Source organism: Capra hircus, chromosome 25 (genome assembly GCF_001704415.2).
Source record: "Capra hircus breed San Clemente chromosome 25, ASM170441v1, whole genome shotgun sequence".
In the NCBI taxonomy this organism is placed as follows: Eukaryota; Metazoa; Chordata; class Mammalia; order Artiodactyla; family Bovidae; genus Capra; species Capra hircus.
In genome coordinates, this window is record NC_030832.1 from 39,400,077 (window position 1) to 39,415,984 (window position 15,908).

The 15,908-nt window shown below is 42.7% G+C and overlaps 2 protein-coding genes across 3 annotated transcripts; one reads left to right on the top strand and one right to left on the bottom strand.

Annotated features, from left to right (window-relative positions):
* Positions 1,720-2,613, bottom strand: LOC108633864 (proline-rich protein 2-like). The gene has a single exon (XM_018040006.1). The coding sequence runs from the start codon at positions 2,611-2,613 to the stop codon at positions 1,720-1,722; it is 894 nt and encodes a 297-aa protein (XP_017895495.1).
* Positions 1,838-15,310, top strand: RBAK (RB associated KRAB zinc finger). Of its 2 annotated transcripts, XM_005697903.3 has the most exons (5): positions 1,838-2,350; positions 3,364-3,421; positions 8,681-8,807; positions 9,075-9,170; positions 9,335-15,310. In XM_005697903.3, exons 2-5 carry the CDS (start codon positions 3,407-3,409, stop codon positions 11,236-11,238), a joined length of 2,142 nt encoding a protein of 713 aa, XP_005697960.1. In that variant the 5' UTR covers positions 1,838-2,350; positions 3,364-3,406; the 3' UTR covers positions 11,239-15,310. The 2 variants fall into 2 exon arrangements, with proteins under 2 accessions (XP_005697960.1, XP_005697958.1); XM_005697901.3 differs by lacking the exons at positions 1,838-2,350; positions 3,364-3,421 and having other exon boundaries at positions 7,696-8,807.

Sequence of the window (15,908 nt, forward strand, 5' to 3'; positions counted from 1 at the left end):
TCTGCGTACCACACCAAAGACTGAAAGTCCTGTGAGCTGCAACTAATACCCAGGGCAGCCGACTAAAAAAAATTTTTTTAATGGCTTGGAAAAACTAGATTTCTTTTTCCCTAGAAGAGAAAGGAAGGTATCCTAGGCTCAGTTCAGTTAAGTTCAGTCACTCAGTAGTGTCCGACTCTGCAACCCCATGAATCGCAGCACGCCAGGCCTCCCTGTCCATCACCAACTCCCGGAGGTCACTCAGACTCACGTTCATCGAGTCAGTGATGCCATCCAGCCATCTCATCCTCTGTCGTCCCCTTCTCCTCCTGCCCCCAATCCCTCCCAGCATCAGAGTCTTTTCCAATGAGTCAACTCTTTGCATCAGGTGGCCAGAGTACTGGAGTTTCAGCTTTAGCATCATTCCTTCCAAAGAAATCCCAGGGCTGATCTCCTTCAGAATGGACTGGTTGGATCTCCTTGCAGTCCAAGGGACTCTCAAGAGTCTTCTCCAACACCACAGGTCAAAAGCATCAATTCTTCAGCGCTCAGCTTTCTTCACAGTCCAACTCTCACATCCATACATGACCACAGGAAAAACCATAGCCTTGACTAGATGGACCTTAGTTGGCAAAGTAATGTCTCTGCTTTTCAATATGCTATCTAGGTTGGTCATAACTTTTCTTCCAAGGAGTAAGCATCTTTTAATTTCATGGCTGTAATCACCATCTGCAGTGATTTTGGAGCCCCCCAAAATAAAGTCTGACACTGTGTCCACTGTGTCCCCATCTATTTCCCATGAAGTGATGGGACCAGATGCCATGATCTTTGTTTTCTGAATGTTGAGCTTTAAGCCAACTTTTTCACTCTCCACTTTCACTTTCATCAAGAGGCTTTTTAGTTCCTCTTCACTTTCTGCCATAAGGGTGGTGTCATCTGCATATCTGAGGTTATTGATATTTCTCCTGGCAATCTTGATTCCAGCCTGTGCTTCTTCCACCCCAGCGTTTCTCATGATGGACTCTGCATATAAGCGAAATAAGCAGGGTGACAATATACAGCCTTGATGGACTCCTTTTCCTATTTGGAACCAGTCTGTTCCATGTTCAGTTCTAACTGTTGCTTCCTGACCTGCATAGAGCTTTCTCAATAAGCAGGTCAGGTGGTCTGGTATTCCCATCTCTTTCAGAATTTTCCACAGTTTATTGTGATCCACACAGTCTAATACTCTATTATTGCTAAGCTCTGTTTATTAATACTTTAATTAGATATTTCACAAACGATCAGAAGCAGACATGATAAACCCCTTTCCCTTATTTACCCCAGTTGTCTGTGAACAGTGATTCTAAGACTTGAAACACTCAAGGTAAGGAAAATATTATGGCTTTGTGGTAAAGAATCTCCCTGCCAAAACAAGAGACGTGGATCCAATTCTTGGGTTGGGGAAGACCCTCTGGAGGAGGAAATGGCAACCCATTGCAGTATTCCTGCCCGGAAAATTCCATGGACAGAGGAACCTGTCAGGCTACAGTCCATGGGGTCGCAAAGTTTCGGACACGACTGAACGACTGAGCACGCACAAGGAAAATATCAGGACACCAGGACATAAAAGGCAAGATGCCTGAAAAAGCGGTGACATTACAGACATCCACTTAAATTAAAAGGAAATTTGATTCCCACGTCCAAGAGGCCCATCCCCTCAGCACAGCACCTCTTCATAACCTGATGAGGTGAAGACACTTAAGACGTTCCCTTAACTTCCGGGGCGTGGAGACTTCTGGGAAATAGAGTCCCGGTATTTGCCCGGTTCCCGGAGGCGGGCTTTGGCAGGCGGACTTCCGGCGTCCTCCAGCGCTCGTCCGGTGTGCGTGTTCGCGCACGCGTACCGCCTCGGCGCCTCTGTCGCTTCCTGTCGCTGCCCGGGTCACCACTCACCCTCGTTCCCAGGCTCTGGCCTCCGGCAGGCGGGCATTCCGGGGCCTGCGGGGCTGGAACGCCGTCCGGCCGGGCCGGCGTCCAGGGGGCGCGGGCTGTGCGCGCGAGCGTTCTCGCGGGCCGGGCGGAGGCTGGAGCTGAGACCCTCAAGCTCGAGCCCCGGAGCCCTCGGGTTGGGTCGGAGAGGCAGGACAGGTGGCGGCGGCGGCTAAGGAGCGGCGGGGCTCGGGCCCGATCGTCTGCTGCGCACTGAACTGTGAAGCCCTGGGAGGGACGTTGGCCTGAGGGGAGCTCGTCCCATAGGCCCAAAGCCATCTCCTCTCCCCCAGCGGCCTCGGGAGGCGGAGAGGAAGGACTCGGGGAGAGGAGCGCGCCGGAGCAGTAGCCCCCAGCTGGAGCCTGGGGAGCCCGGGGCCGGTCAGCGAGTCCCGACGAGGTAGGTGGTGCGTCTGCGGTCTCCAGGCGGCTGTTGATCCTGCGTCCCTCGGAGAGCAGGGCTTGGGGAGCCCGCTCCGGACCCCACGAGAGAGCGACTGAGATTTGACCGCTTTGCGGAGGTCTAGGGGCCGGGCTAGAGGGTAGGGCCGGCTGCTCCCAGCCGGGGATTGGGCTTCCCCGGGGCCTGTGAGTTCTGGGTGTCCTGGGGCAGTGGGGGCCCCAGGCTTGGCCCGGACGTACCGCGTCCACCCCTCCCTCCATCCCTGGCTCCCCTCCTCTTTCTCTCGCCTTTTTGGTATCTTGCATGTGTCTCAAGACTCATCAGCACTTGGTTCTGTAATCTAAGCCTCCGGTGACACGCCACGCCCTCCTCCTCCGTGGGTTCTGCCCGGTGGACTCGCACCGTGTAGTTAGTGCGGGATGAGTCTTCGAGGCGTGTGTCCCGCTGCCTCAGTTGAGGAAGGAGGTGACTGGGCCTGAGAAGGGAGGTGACTTGTCCCAGGTCATTGGGTCTGCAGGTGGGATTATTAGCAAGATCAGACTTCTGGGGCAAATGCTCTCTCCGACTGTATTGCAGCTTTCTTAATTTCAAAACAAAACAAAACAAAAGCTCTTTACAGTGGTAACCTGGTTGAGTCAGATCATTTATAATGCCATGCCTTGATGCTCATTTATCTCACTTTTGAGAGCTTCACATTCTCCATTTCCATGGAATCTTGATTTTAATCAGTTTAAAGAGATAACGGAGTATTTAAACAGTGCCACAGGGAGGGGTTTTGTTTTTTGTGGTGTTTTTTTGCACTTTTTATTTAATGCTGGCAAACTGTTTGAAAAGTGAGTCAGTGTTTATATTCACCAGTGAGAGTAACCTGATGTTGTTGGAATTACAGGGGTTCAGATGTGTGTTTCTCCTGTAGGACCCCTTTAGCCTCTTCTGAATGTTTCCAGGAGGTTCCTGCCTAGGTAGGCCAGGTTACTCACGGCTTCAACTAATTGCTTCCCTTCCTCTAGGTACACGGGTTCACAGTCTAGCTTTTTCCAAGAGCAGCAGAAAATGAATGAATCCCAGGTGAGTTTTCCTGTCTGTTTATATATATTCACGCTTTGTTTTGTAATGGCTTTAAGGAAGTATATAAGGATCCACACTTTTTAAATGGGCTGGTAGAAATAAATAAAAGACACTGTCATGTAAAATACACGTTACAGGGACAAATTGGCATCTAGATTCTGTTTAGTTCACATGTAAAGGTAGTGTGATGCTTTAGGACTCCTGGAATCCAGCTGCAAATATGATCGATTTTATAGAAAAAGGAAAATACCATCCATCCCTTATGTGATTTATGTTGACTACAAGGAGAAACCATTTCTTGGAGAATTTCATGTGTGCATGAGAAGAGTGCCTATTATGCTCTCAGAGTGTTCTGTGAATATCATTCACATCAAGTTGTTAGTGTTGTTCAGGTATACTGTGTCCTTTCTGAGCTGCCAATTTTCCCATCGATCATGAGCGAGGGCTGTTGAAATCTGTGGTTGTGGTTTGTCTGTTTGTCGTTGCAGTTCTGTCAGTTTTTGCTTCATGAATTTCATTGCTAAGTTACTTCAGTCGTGTCCGATTCTGTGCGACCCTATAGATGGCAGCCCACCAGGCTTCCCCGTCCCTGGGATTCTCCAGGCAAGAACACTGGAGTGGGTTGCCATTTCCTTCTCCAATGCATGAAAGCGAAAGGTGAAAGTGAAGTCACTCAGTCATGTCCGACTTAGGGACCCCATGGACTGCAGCCTACCAGGCTCCTCCATCCATGGGATTCTCCAGGCAAGAGTACTGGAGTGGGGTGCCATTGTCTTCTCCACATGAATTTCATTAAAAGATACCTACATTTAAGATTGTTATGTCCTCTTGATTAATTAGCCACTTTGTCATTGTTCAGTGACCTGCCATCCTGGTAAGAATGTATGCTGTGAAATGGAATCTCTGATATTTATAAATCCACTCCAGTTTTCTTTTGAGTCATTCGATGTGCAATATCTTATTCTGTCCTTTAACTTTTAACCTATTTGCATCTTTATATGCAAAATACAGCATTTGAAGACAGCATATAGTTGGGCCTTGTTTTTTATCCAATTTGAGAATTCTATTAATTGGGGTGTTTAGGCTATTTGCATATAATGTAAGTATTAATACAGCCAGTTAGGTTATAGTCTCATGTCTTTATTTTCCGTTCATCCCATCTTTGTCTTCCTTCCTTTGAGCTGACTTTTTTAATGATTCCATTTTATACCCTTTGTTGGGTTGTTAGAACACTTGTTATTTTACTGGATACTTTAGGGTTTATAATATATAACTTTATCATAGTTTATATTCAAGTTATATACCATTTCACTTAGAGTATAAGAAGCTGCAGTTCCATCTCTCCCATCTTGGTCTTTACACTGTTGCATTTTATTTTTGCAGGTCATACCAATCCCATAATACATTGTTGTTTTTAATTAGTTATCTTTAAAAGAGTTTTAAGTGATGAGAGAAAAGGCATAGTTCCCATTTCTGGTGCTGCTTTGTTTTCATCCACATTTTTATCTGCTGTCATTTTCCTTCTGCCTGGGGGGCTTTCTTTAATATCTCTTCTAGACCATACCATACTGTTAGTTGCTCAGTCATGTCCAACTCTAGGCGACCTCAGGGAATGTAGCTCACTGGGATCCTCTGTCCATGGACTTCTCCAGGCAACAATGCCGGAGTGGGTGGCCATTCCCTTCTTCAAGGGAACTTTCTGACCCAGGGATCGAATCCAGGTCTCCTGCATTGCAGCTAGACTCTTTACTGTCTGAACCACCAGGAAGCCCTGTATTTCTTCTAGTTGTTATTGAATTCTTTTAGCTCTTGTATGTCTGAAAATGTCTTTATTTTACCTTCCCTTTTAAAGGAATCATTGCTGCTATTTTTTCCTCCAGTGTCTTGTTTACATGGTTTCCACCAGAAATCTGATGTTATCCTTATCTTTGTTCTTCTGTATATAAAATCTTTTTTTTCCCTTCTCCTCTTGCTGTGTTTATTCTCTTTATCACTGGTTTTTAGCCATTGGATTGTGATGTGTCTTGGTAAAGGCACATCTCATTTTATGCCTCACAGCCTATCCAAGAACAAAGAGAATCATTCCATTCATTCTCTTTCAGGAATGTTTTTAAGTTTTTCTAGTATAGATTTTGTACATTTCTGTTGCTATTGTAAACTGCATGTATGCCCGAATTACATCTTTTTCCTTTTTATGTAATGAGAGCTATTGCTTTTATGTGTGTTAACTATAAATTCTGTTACCTAACAGAGTTCCTTTTACTGATTTAGTTCCATTGTTGATTTTCTGAGTTTTCTAGGTATAATATATTATCTGTTAATAGAAATACTTTTACTGACCTTTTGTTAGGCCTGTAATTGTTTTCTCTAATTGGAGATGATGAGTGTTTTGCCTTGTTTCTAATCTTAGTGTAATCTTAGTGAGAATGTGTCTGTTGTTTCCCCATTAAATTAGTCCTGACTGTAGAACTCAGAGAACTGAAGCATAAATATGTGTTTGTAAACTTAAAGTGTATACATGTGGTTGTACGTGTATGTATCACACATATGTGCATGGTAGGGTATGAGTATGTATAGACACAGGGCTTCTCTGATGGCTCAGTGGTAAAGAACCTGCCTGCCAACTCAGGAGATTCGGGTTCAACATGAGTTGGGAAGATCCCCTGGAGAAGGAATTGTCAACCCACTCCAGTATTCTTGCCTCGGAAATCCCATGGACAGAGGAGCCGATGGGTTACCGTCTATGGGTTCGCAAAAGACCCACACAACTTAGCAACTGAACACCACCACCACATACATGTATTCATCTTAGTGAACTTTCCGTCAGTTCCTATTTTCTTGAGGGTCTTTTTAAAAAAAAAAAAATTAGGATGCATTTGAATATTTTCAGAGGTCTTTTCAGCATCTCTGGAATTGTGACACTTTTCCTTTTAGCTGTATTATAATGGCAGATTGTATTAATGAATTTCCAAATATTAAACCAGATGATATGCTTAGAAAATGTCTCATTTTGGGGGTTGTTTTTTTTTTTTTGATTGTTCAGTCTTCTAACCCCTGCCACTTCTTGTCTTCCAAACTAAATTAACCCAGAAGATTTTTACTTCCTATGTGTGTGCTCAGTCAGGTCCAACTGTTTGAGCCCCTTTGGACAGTAGCCTGCCAGGCTCCTCTGTCCATGGGATTTTTCAGGCAAGAAATATTGGAGTGGGCTAGAGTTAAACCAGGGTAACTAGTGTTTGTCTTTTTTAATATATATTTAACTTTAGGATTTTTTTTTCTGATCGTAAAATTTTAGAAATTTTATCTGAATATTTCTTAATCTATATTTCCCCCAGTGTTGTTCTATAAGTCAGTGTGAGTTGTTTTCCTTTATAAATTTGGTTTCATCACTGTTGAGTTGTTTATCCTGATGTTTATTTTTTATTTATGTTGTTTTCCTCAGCTGACAATTCGTGATTTTTAAAAATTTCATCTTTTGAGGAAATAATTTCTAATCAGTGATGGCTCAGTGGTAAAGTCCACCTACCAGTGCAGGAGACACGGGTTTGATCCCTGGATTATGAAGATCCCCTAGAAAGGAAATGGCAGCATGTTCCAGTATTCTTGTCTGGGAAACCCCATGGACACTGGAGCCTGGTGGGCTACAGTCCATGGGGTCCCAAAAGAGCTGGACACAACTTAACAACTAAACAGCAACAACATTGTGAGCACACTTAACCAGTGACCACACCTCATTCCTCTTTCCTTCAGGGAGGGGGTGGCTGCAGAGCTGTGGAAGGGAGTGGGTGAGGGTGTGTCCTTAGGCATCACTGCATTTTCTCCTCCACATTTTTTATTGTGGGAAAATACACATAACAAAATTTAGTATGGTATCCGTTTCTAAGTATACAGGATAGTGGTCTTAAGAACATTCATGTTGTTGTACAGTCATCACCACTATCCATCTCCATCTGTTTCTCATCTTTCAAAACTGAAACTCTGTACCCATTACACACTGACTCCCCTTTCCCCTTCCCCAGCCCCTGGCGATCACCATTTTCTCTCTCTCTCTAGGATTTTGACTACTTTGAATAGCTCATCTAAGTGGAATTATGCAGTATTTGTCCTTTTGTGACTGACTTATTTCACTCAGCATAATATCCTTAAAGGTCATCCATGTGGTACCATGTGTCAGAATTTCCTGCCTTTTTCAAGCTGAATCACATTCCATTGTGTGTATTATCACATTTTGCTTAACCATTCATCCATCAATGGATGGTTATTTCTGTGTTTTAGTATTTTTTTTCCTCCCATGCTTTTAGTTTTTGTAAATAATGTTGCTATGAACCTGGGTGTACAGTATCTCTTCAAGGCCTTGCTTTCATATTTTTTTGGAGGGTGGAGACCCAGAAGTGGAATTGCTGAATTATGTGTTAATTCTGTTTTTCATTTTTGGGGGAGCCACCATGCTGTTTTCCATAGTAGCTGCACCATTTTACTTTACCACTAACAATGCATAAAGGTTCCACTTTCGCCACCTCTTGTGAGTTATAGAGGATTCCTGAGATTCAGAGGATTTCCCCTGAACTTAGCTGAACCTGCAAAGCCTTGTCTGCCAACATATAATTAAAATGGTTCACTTCTCTCTTGGTAGGCCACTCTCCACCTTGTATGTGTCACTCTAATAATTCCTCGAGCAGTCACTCAAGTAACACATTTTATTGCTCCCAGAATGAGATGCTTGAGATATCATTTAAAGGCAGTAAAAAAATTTAGCCAAGCAGATGGCTCCAAGTAACTGGTGAGAACAGAGGGGCCAGAGGATGAAAGCACAGAACCAGGACGGCTGACTGCTGGGCTGCACGAGCGTGAAGAGGTGGGAGGCAGAGGCCTTGCCCGTAGAGGCCACTGAAAGGAATGACGGAGTGGAATGCGTGTGTTCACTGACCCAGTGCCTCCCAATGGGCTGTAAGGTTTTTTGAGCCGTAGTGGGGTTTCACCTTTCTTCATCCTCTGATAGAGAACTCAGATACTTTAAACACAAAGTTGGAACTCTTTTTTATTTATTTTGGTTTGAGAGTTTTTTGGAAGTTTTGTTTTTTTGACACATTAAAGAACTCAAAGGTAGTGTGTTTCTAACATGGCTTGTTTTCCTCTCAATATCTGTTAACACAAATGAGGCTTTCAGTCTTCACAGTTACTTTTCCCAGTGAGCTGGGGAGCTCCTGTCCTTGTGTGTCAGGTTCATGTCACCCAGTTCCCATCATGGTGCCATTACAGGGGTCAGTATCGTTCAGGGATGTGGCTGTGGACTTCACCCAGGAGGAGTGGCAGCAGTTGGACCCTGAGGAGAAGATGACCTACAGGGACGTGATGCTGGAGAACTACAGCCACCTTGTCTCCGTGGGTGAGGAGAACTGCTTTCTGAGTTGCTGCTCTGTGGGGGCTTCCAGTTTAAGGACTTTATACTTGACTTTGAGGAAATCAAGAAAACCATTTAATTCCTTTTGGGCACCAGTTAGAGTAATTTGTATCTTTGCTTCTCCATGGAAAGGCTCTAGTTTTGATTAAGGGCAAAAATAGACACTTTATTCTGCAGCTCCTGAGGCAGCAGCTTCTGTTTAGGGACCCAGAACCCAGCAGCTGGTCCATGTTGGCTCTGTCTCATTCATAGGTTATGACAGCACCAAACCCAACGTGATCATCAAGTTGGAGCAAGGAGAAGAGCCATGGGTAGTAGACAGCAAGTTCCTACAGCAGCAGCATTCAGGTGAGGTGGTGGGATGTGATGTTTGTAAATGGTCACTTGGTTTTATGTGTGGAGATTGACCCTAAAGTAGAGTCAAGCCTGCAGTAGGCCCTTGAGTACTGCTCTCATCCTATAATTTGGTGTGTTCGGATTCACAAGATTTGATTACTTTTATTCTTTTTTAGAAAAAGTCTGGAAAGTTGGTGACCTGATAGAGAGAATCCAAGAAAATGAAGATGAATGTTCAAGGCAAGCTGTTTCTATCAGCAGCAGAACCCTGACCAAGGAGAGAGAGGATGCGTTTGATAAAACATATAACATGGAAACAAGTCTTGCTCCTTTAAATCTAATGTCTTATAATTGTGTCTCATGTGGGAAGACTTTGGAATCTACTTCAGAATTAATTATTAGTGATGGAAGCTATGCAAGAAAGAAACCGGATGAGTGTAATGAATGTGGGAAAACGTATGGAGAGAAACTGTATGAATTTCATCAAAATGGGGAAGCCTGTTCTCAAAATGAAGAAAGTATTCAGAAAATTAGTATTTTGGAGAAACCCTTTGAATATAATGGATGCACAGAAGCCTTAGACAATGAAGCTGTTTTCATTACTCATAAGAGCACTTACATGGGGGACAAGTGCTATGAGTGGAATGATTCTAGACCTGACTTCATCCAGATGTCAAATTTTAATATATACCAGAGATCGCAGATGGACTTGAAGCCCTTTGAATGCAGTGAATGTGGAAAATCCTTCTGCAAAAAGTCAAAATTCATTATACATCAGAGGGCTCACACAGGAGAGAAACCTTATGCATGTAACGTATGTGGGAAATCCTTCAGCCAAAAAGGAACCCTCACCGTGCATCGGAGATCACATTTAGAGGAGAAACCGTATAAATGCAATGAGTGTGGGAAAACCTTCTGTCAAAAGTTGCACCTCACACAACACCTGAGGACTCATTCAGGAGAGAAGCCCTATGAATGTAATGAGTGTGGGAAAACCTTCTGCCAAAAGACACATCTCACCCTACACCAGAGAAACCATTCAGGAGAAAGACCCTATCCATGTAGTGAATGCGGAAAATCCTTCTCCCGCAAGTCAGCTCTTAGCGACCACCAGAGAACCCACACAGGAGAGAAGCTTTACAAATGCAATGAATGTGGGAAATCCTACTACCGGAAATCCACACTCATCACACACCAGAGAACACACACAGGAGAGAAGCCCTACCAGTGCAGTGAGTGTGGGAAGTTTTTCTCTCGGGTATCATACCTCACTATCCATTACAGGAGTCACTTAGAAGAGAAGCCCTATGAATGTAATGAATGCGGGAAAACCTTCAACCTCAACTCAGCCTTTATCAGACATAGGAAAGTACACACAGATGAGAAGCCCCATGAATGCAGTGAGTGCGGGAAGCTCTCACACCTCACCAGCCTTCACACAACTCATCTAGGAGAGAAGCCCTATGAATGTAGTGAGTGTGGGAAAACCTTCCTTGAAAACTCAGCTTTCGATGGGCATCAGCCGCTTCCCACAGGGGAGAAGTCGTATGAATGTAACATATGTGGGAAGGTGTTCTCTGAGCTGTCGTACTATACCATACATTACAGGAGTCATTCAGAAGAGAAACCCTACGGGTGTAACGAGTGTGGGAAAACCTTCTCCCATAATTCGTCCCTCTTCCGACACCAGAGAGTCCACACAGGAGAGAAGCCTTACGAGTGTTACGAGTGTGGGAAGTTCTTCTCTCAGAAGTCTTATCTAACAATACATCACAGGATCCACTCGGGAGAGAAACCCTATGAATGTAGCAAGTGCGGGAAAGTCTTCTCTCGGATGTCAAACCTCACTGTGCACTACAGAAGCCATTCGGGAGAGAAGCCCTACGAATGTAATGAATGTGGGAAAGTCTTCTCTCAGAAGTCATACCTCACTGTGCATTACAGGACTCATTCAGGAGAGAAGCCGTATGAATGTAGTGAGTGTGGGAAAAAATTCCACCACAGGTCGGCCTTCAACAGCCATCAGAGAATTCACAGGAGAGGGACCTTGAATGTACTTGACATGGGAAGTCTCCTCTGAAGTTAGTTCTCATTCTAGAAAATCCTCCGCACATAATGGATGTGGAAAGTCCAGCTGAGAGTCAGATACCACTGTCTGAGAGTTCCTGTTTCTGAATGAGGAAAAGCGTTTAGGCATTGGGTTGATTCTAACCTGAATTTTCACAAAGACCAATCCCTAAAAACACAAGAAGCAAAGCTTTCGGCAACTCATTGGACAACTAGACAGTTTATACAAGAGTAAAACTCTATAAATGTTTAATATTTATTTTGGATTCCAGTTGTATTTACATATCAGGGAGTCATACTGAGGCAAAATCTGTTGAAGTGATGAATGTGGAAAATACATTGTCTTGGCAGTTGTTATACTAAAAGCCATATTTCTGACATAAAATCTAATGTTTATAGAAACAGTATCAGAAGCTATCAGCTCTGAATAAACTTTCATTGCAGAAAATGAACTTTTAAAATATTCTGGAGTTGATAATGAGGACTCTAGCATTAAAAATGTACATGGCAGTTTCTCTCACATTTCCAAAATGTGGTTAATTCTATGCAACCCTATGGAAGTTTGGATTTCAATAATTTGTGAAAAGGCAGTATTCTTATTTGAATATTAAGCTGGCAAAATGTGCTAATGTAGGCATATTGTTGTTGAGGTGTTTTACAGGTACTAAATAGTTAAAATTCATAATTTTCTATTCTTTTGAGGCATTTTCAAATGGGCTTTTAGTGAGTACTAAAAAGGAGCCAGTGACTTTTGTGCAGTTTCCAACTGCACTGGAGCAAAAAAGACTTAAAAATACTATTTTCATAAACTGTGCATAGATCACTTGGAGTCTAGTCTGTTTGGTGAAGGACAGCTATACTGGTCACACTCTAAAATATGCCCGTCTCTCCTGCCACTCTTGTTTTTTAACCCACAGGTTTGAGTGTGCAGTTTGCCACCATGATGTAATCCAGAAAATCTGCCTGTGCTTTTATTTGATGTGAACCTGGTGTCATTACTTTGTGTACTGACTTTTATTCCAGAATTTTGAAAACAAATTGATGCAACTTTCTAGCAGTCATTTTTGGTTGATTAATGCAGCGTCCCTTCTCCCCCCTTTACTCACTGGAAGAAGTTAGGTATCTACTATTACTTCACATGACACAGAGGGTGAATCCTGAGTGATCTAAACCAGTCGTGATAATTTCATTCTGATAATTGGTAATTTGTTTATAGTGGTCAGGTGACTGAATCCTGGGCTAACATAACAGAAACAGTTCTGGAAAAAAGATAACAAAAGAGTGATCAAATGGGTCTTACTCCAGGATTGTGAGGATATGTTAATTTAAAAAAAAATCACTGTAATTAATCACGTTGAAAAGTAACCTAGTATGCAGGAGACTCATGAAATTAGCATCCATTTGTGTTCTTAACAAACCACATATAGAAAAGAATTTCCTTTATTGGATAAAGAATATCTTCTGCTACAACAAACAGCATATTGAATGGTGAAATATTGGAACTTTTCTCCCAAGATGATTAAAAAAAAAAAGTGGTATCTGCTGTCCCTGGTTTTATTCACTATTGTGCAGAAAGACCTGGCCAGGGAAGCAAGGGAAGCAAAAGAATGAAAAAGCATAAGGATTACAAGTAAAACTTGTTTGTACATGGAAAATTCTAGGGAATATTCAGGTAATTAAAATTGAGTGAATTGAGCAGAATCCCTGCAAACAAGGTCATTATGCAAAAATTGGTTTTTTAATATACCAGCAACAAAATGAAAAGTTTAAAGCAATACCACTTACAGTAATAACAAATCCTTAAGTGCCTGAGGGGGGAAATTATCTAACTGTATTTTCAAGAATTGGGTCCAGAAAAAAAAAATTCCAGAAGATTCAGTGGGATATAACTTGTTTATTGTTTCCAGGACAATCTTAACACATTATTGACTGGAGACTTATTAATGCCACAGGCTTTAGTTTCTGCAAAAATCCCCTGGTCAATGATATGTTAAAAAGATGTCAGTTTTCCCCAAGTTAATTCATATATTCAGTGTGACCCTAAAATGCTAGCATTTTTTAATGGAAATGAATTCTCAAATTCATGTGAAAAATGTAAAGACCAGTAACAGTCACAGCTATCTTCTAGAACAGATAGAAGTAGAGGACTTATAGTGCCAGATATCAAGAGCTGTTAGAAAGCCATAGGAATTACGGTCCTGTGGTATTGGCACAAAGATAAACAAATTGATCAGTGAAACTATAATAGAGATTCCAGAAAACCCGTACATAATTCAGTCGTTTTTGGCAAAGGCGATAATGTGTTGTAATGTGGGGAAGGCTATTGTTTCCAATAAATGGTTTATCGATTAAATTTTATAATTTAATAGAAAATAGACCAGTTGAAATGCAGTCACAGATTAAGTATGAAATGTAAAATAATAAACTTTGCAATTCCGATACCTGGCAGCAGAATCTAGTGTAGAAGAATGCATGGTAGATGATCAGATCGTATTTGGGACTTTGTGGGCGACACGGTTTCCTTTACAACTGCTCAACATTGAACAGAGATGTCCCAGTAAGACTATTTGCAGACACTGGTGGAAGTCTGGATTTGGCCAGCAGGCGGTAGTTACTGACCCCTGATCTAAAATTAAAAGAACTACAGATCCACGAGAAAAGAGAAATGGCTGAAAGACTTGGACATCACAAAAGAGACTATCTGCACTGAGAATAAACACATGAAAAGGTATGTTACATTTGCTAGTAATCTGGAGAAGTGAAGTGAAGTCACTTCAGTTGTGTCCGACTCTTTGCAGTCCCATGGACTGAAGCCTGCCAGGCTCCTCCATCCATGGGATTTTTCAGACAAGAATACTGGAGTGGGTTGCTATTTCTTTCTTCAGGGGAGCTTCCTGACCCAGGGATTGAACCTGGTTCTCCCACATTGCAGGCAGACTCTACCATCTGGGTCACCAGGGAATTCCTAATCTGGAGAAGGCAGATTTAAAACCCCATGTGGCACTGCTGGCCACCTCTGAAGTGGTTAAAATGAAAAGCATAAAAAAGCATCAAGCTCTGGCAAGGATGTAACAGAAACCCATCTACACTGCTGGTGCTGTAGCCCACTAATAGAACCATTTGAGAAAGCTGGCACTTGGAGCCAAACCTGTGTGTCTACCCTTTTAACCCAAGCCTAGCAGTCATGCATGCACGTGTCCATTGTACATGTAGATGTCCACCAAAGGATGTGTCCTGGAATGTTCATGGCATAAAACTGTGGAAAAAACTCTGAAGACACCTGTGCAATAGAACCTTAAATGTCAGTGGTATTTCCACCGGAAAACACTGTAAAGCAAAGAGAAAGATGAAAGTTGCTCAGCCATGTCCAACTCTTTGTGACCCCATGGACTATACAGTCCATGGAATTCTCCAGGCCAGAATACTGGAGTGGGTAGCCTTTCCCTTCTCCAGGAAGCAAGGAGAATGCGCAATAAGCACAGGTAATAACAGTTTCACATCTAATGCTGAGTGAAGGAATTCAGACACAAAAGCAAACAGACTATGATCCCATCCATATAAAGTGTAAGAACAGGCAAAACTTGTCTATGCAGTTAGAAATCAGGATAGCAGTCAGCTTCAGCAAAGGCTTGTGAGGAGTATTTATCTGGTGCTGGTGATAATTGGTTTGTAAATCTGGGTGCTGACTATCTGAGTGTTCAGTGCACTCAAGATACGTGTGTTTTTCTGCATGTATATTACACTTCGATAAAACTTTTAAAAGTCAAAGACGTCTACCATTTTTGTTGCTCAGCCTTTTAGCCATATTTTTCTAGATGTACATGAATATGCTGCATAACAGGAACTAAATGGTAGATTTTGCATAACTGTGCAGGAAATACTCTTAGTTTTAAGGGCCACTACTAAGATTTCCTACATTGTGACCTTAAAATTTAGTATAATGTATATCTTCAGTAAATATTTGGAAAGGAACAGGACTATTACATACATTGTCATGCTCCCCTTTGGCATATGTAAATGGGGTCTGGAACATACAAATAGGTTTGGACCACCTCTTCAATAAAGAACTGATGTGTGTAAGCCTTTCCAGTTTTCTCAGGTGAAGTATTTTTTATATTAATTTGGGGTGCATCTTAACCATCACCTTGTCACAGAGGTGGCCTTTCTTTGAGGTCAAATACAATGGTGAGTTTGATGTGATGAAAAATTTAAGTTTTCAGGTTATCCTTTCAATGAACGTATAATAAACAGTTAACAGTGCAAATGTTACTGAGTGAAGGATATAGCTAAGACCTTGCAGCATAAAAGGTAAAATCCCTCAGCATGGGAGGTGGGGGAAGTTGGCTGGGAGTATGGCACAGCAATGAAGAATTAGGACATTAGATGGAGTGAGGGAAGTCGCTCGGCGTGTCCGACTCTTTGTGACCCCGTAGGCTGTAGCCTACCAGACTCCTCCATCCATGGGATTTTCCAGGCAAGAGTACTGGAGTGGGTTGCCATTTCCTTCTCCAGGGGATCTTTCCCACCCAGGGATCAAACCTAGGTCTTCCGCATTGCAGGATGGAGTGCGCTGTGTATTATTTGTGCCTTGCTTGCTGGTGGAAGCGTGACCAAGGAGTTAGGTGTGACCCTCACATTGGCTCACTGTTCACTCTGTCTCCTGGGCTCAAGCACTAGGTGTGT

Excerpts from the sequence above, each read along its gene's own strand:
- RBAK (XM_005697901.3), top strand. The coding sequence starts at position 8,576 with ATGAGGCTTTCAGTCTTCACAGTTACTTTTCCCAGTGAGCTGGGGAGC. Across the intron at positions 8,808-9,074 it reads CAGCCACCTTGTCTCCGTGG|GTTATGACAGCACCAAACCC; the intron begins GTGAGGAGAACT and ends TCTCATTCATAG. Across the intron at positions 9,171-9,334 it reads CCTACAGCAGCAGCATTCAG|AAAAAGTCTGGAAAGTTGGT; the intron begins GTGAGGTGGTGG and ends ATTCTTTTTTAG.
- LOC108633864 (XM_018040006.1), bottom strand. The coding sequence starts at position 2,613 with ATGGAGGGAGGGGTGGACGCGGTACGTCCGGGCCAAGCCTGGGGCCCC.